Raw genomic sequence first — 3,015 nt, forward strand, 5'->3', positions numbered from 1 at the left:
ATCTCCTGGGTTCAAGCGATTCTCCTGCCTCAGCCTCCTGAGTAGCTGGGACTACAGGTACGTGCCACCATGCCCAGCTAATTTTTTTTGTAGTTTTAGTAGAGGCAGGGTTTCACTATGTTAGCCAGGCTGGTCTCAAACCCCTGACCTCGTGATCCTCCTGCCTCAGCCTCCCAAAGTGCTGGGATTACAGGCGTGAGCCACTGTGCTCAGCACGTATTCACTTTAAATATGTAAAATGTGGGCTGGGCATGGTGGCTCCTTTTGGGAGTCAGAGTTGGGTGGGTCACTTGATTCCAGGGGTTTGAGACCAGTCTGGCCTACATGGTGAAACCCCATCTCTACAAAAGATAGAAAAATTAGCCAGGTGTGGTGGTGTATGCCTGTAGTTCTAACTACTTGGGAGGCTGAAGCAGGAGAATTGCTTGAGCCTGGGAGGTCAAGGCTGTAGTGAGCCGTGACCACACCACTGCACTCCAGTCCAGATGACAGTGAGACCTTGTCTCAATAAATAAATAAATAAATAGATAAAATGCTGCACAAATGGTTAGAATCGCTCTACTTGAAACTCACTGGGTCCATACATGTTCTCCCCTTCCTCCCCATCCTCCTTTCCCCTCCCCTCTCTAAGTGGAAATGACCACTTTAGTGACCACTCAGCTCATTAAAAATCAGAGCTGCCTGTCTGGTTGGTTTTGCACAATTAAACCTCAGCATTTCTTATGTCTTCCTAGGTTACAATAGGTTGTATCCATTCCTGGGAAAAGTTATTTTAACGCCAAGCCAACGGGATTTCCCCTTTGTTTAAATTATAAATGGACACAATAGTCTGAAATGCAGCTCCTCGCGAAAATAGCATGGCGTTTGTAAGTGGTAAATTCTCAAGTTTCTGTAGCTTTTGGCTTCTGGAAGCAGTAAACCCAAAGTACCGTTTCAGACGGGTTTTCGTTTTCCCCTCCGCTGGCATGACCCCACAGGTGAAGATGTTTCCAGGCACACCGGGGTCCTGTCTGCGCCGCTGCTAGCGGGCGGGTCTGTTTGGGTTTGATGGGGGCCAGGCCAGCCTGAGCCATGTGAGGCCTCTGGGGGAGCTCAGGCCGTGGGCGCTTGGTGCCACCCCTGCCACTGCATCCATTGCACCAGGGAATGGTGGGTGCATTTCCCTCTCAAGGCCTCTCTGTGGGTGTTCGGACACCTTGGCCCCATTTTCCAGCCAAGTTAGTTCTGGTCCTGTGACCTCAATCCCACACAGTGAAGACATCAGCTTTTTCTTACCTCGGACATTCCTTTGGCCTCCCAAGTCCCTTGTTCCCCTAAGAGCTGGAATGTGTGCTTGCTGCCCAGGCCATGGCGGGCTGGTTGTGGGTACCTGCCTTGTGGGAGGGTTGGCACGATGTACCTGCCCTGACATCATGCTGGCCAGACATGGGCAGTGTTGGAGTGAGGCACAGTGGCAGCGTCCCAAGTATAGTTATGTAGCAGCCAACTGTATAAACAGTATGCACGGGTTATTTATGTGATCTGGAGAAACAATCAAACCTTTATTTTGCAGAAGAAACTATGCAGATGAGCCAATGTTTATTCATGTGATATTTGGAGATGTCCACTCTAAGTCCTGCTTTTGTCCTCCCCAGCGGACAGCACCTTCGACAGCGGCCAGGGCTCTACCGTGTACTCAGACTCGCAGAGCAGCCAGCAGAGCGTGGTGCTTGGCTCCCTTGCCGACGCAGCGCCGCCCCCGGCCCAGTGTGTGTGCAGCCCCCCTGTGAGTGAGGGGCCCGTCCTGCCGCAGAGCCTGCCCTCGCTGGGGGCCTACCAGCAGCCCACAGCTGCGGTGAGTCAGAGCGCCACTCCTACCCTCTTCCCCATCCCCACTATCTGTTCTGAGGGCCCTGAGGGCTCTAAATTCTATGATGGGCTGTCCAGGCTGCACTGCACTGTGGTCAGCGTTAAAAGTGGCCTGTGGTCAGTGTCCAGTCACACTTCCCCTGGGGAGACATTCAAAAGCCAGGCCCAAAGGAAAGCCCTGTCCTTGCTGCCACCTGCGGAAGTGCTGGCCGATAGCCCTGATGTTCCTGTGAAGACCTACTAGATAGGAAAGACACCCTATTGGAAAACAGACCCCAGGACACCCAGAGTTTGGGAGGCTGTGATAGAGCTGAGTGGTTCCCCCTGGGGGGCGGGCACAGTGATAATGGTGACACCCCACAGCCACAGTCACGATACCCATTGACTTTGCCCTGGGTCTGCGACATTATCCCAGACTGTTCCACAGATCACGGAAAAGCATCATTCGTAAGAAGGAAACCTGAGATTCGATCTCACTGCCCAGCCTCCTGAGGGGCTCCTGGCACTTCTCTCCCACATACTGTGTAGCGGTTAAAGTCAGAGCCATGAAAATAGGGTGGGGCTGAGGGGAGCACCTTCAGGGAGCACATATGGCGAAGGAGTGATGGAGCCTCGGGCTGTGATGACGCGTGTGGGATGATTCCCACGGGAAAAACTAAGATGAGTGGGGTCACATTCGGCATGTTTTTTATTTTGATTTTTTCAAAACACTTTAGAAAGCAAAACACGGTGAAACCCTGTCTCAACTAAAAAAAAAAAAAAAAAAAAAAAAAAAAAAAGCAAAACAGTTGCTCTTTGCAGTCCCAAGTGCCCAGCCACGGAGGGGTTGCCCATGAGCCCCAGGCAGTAGATTGGTACCCTCAGAGGGTAGTTTGTTTGTTTATTTATCTGAGACGGAGTCTTGCTTTGTTGCCCAGGCTGGAGTGAAGTGGCGCAATCTCTGCTCAGTGTAACCTCTGCCTCCCGGGTTCAAGCAATTCCTCTGCCTCAACCTCCCGAGTAGGTGGGATTACAGGCACATGCCACCACGCGCAGCTAATATTTGTATTTTTAGTAAAGACGAGGTTTCACCATGTTGGCCAGGCTGGTCTTGAACTGCTGACCTCAGGTGATCCTCCCTCGTCAGCCTCCCAAAGTGCTGGGATTATGGGTGTGAGCCACTGTGTC

General features: G+C 52.0%; 1 protein-coding gene across 1 annotated transcript in view; it reads left to right on the forward strand.

The window, feature by feature from the left end:
• Nucleotides 1-3,015, forward strand: part of WNK2 (WNK lysine deficient protein kinase 2) — a 142,367-nt gene that overhangs the window by 73,390 nt on the left and 65,962 nt on the right. Inside the window, exon 11 of the mRNA XM_011927527.1 lies at nucleotides 1,635-1,834. Within this exon, the coding sequence (XP_011782917.1) occupies nucleotides 1,635-1,834 (200 nt within the window). The remainder of the gene's footprint in view (nucleotides 1-1,634; nucleotides 1,835-3,015) is intronic.

The sequence above is a fragment of the Colobus angolensis genome, unplaced genomic scaffold (assembly GCF_000951035.1).
Source record: "Colobus angolensis palliatus isolate OR3802 unplaced genomic scaffold, Cang.pa_1.0 Scaffold72, whole genome shotgun sequence".
In the NCBI taxonomy this organism is placed as follows: Eukaryota; Metazoa; Chordata; class Mammalia; order Primates; family Cercopithecidae; genus Colobus; species Colobus angolensis.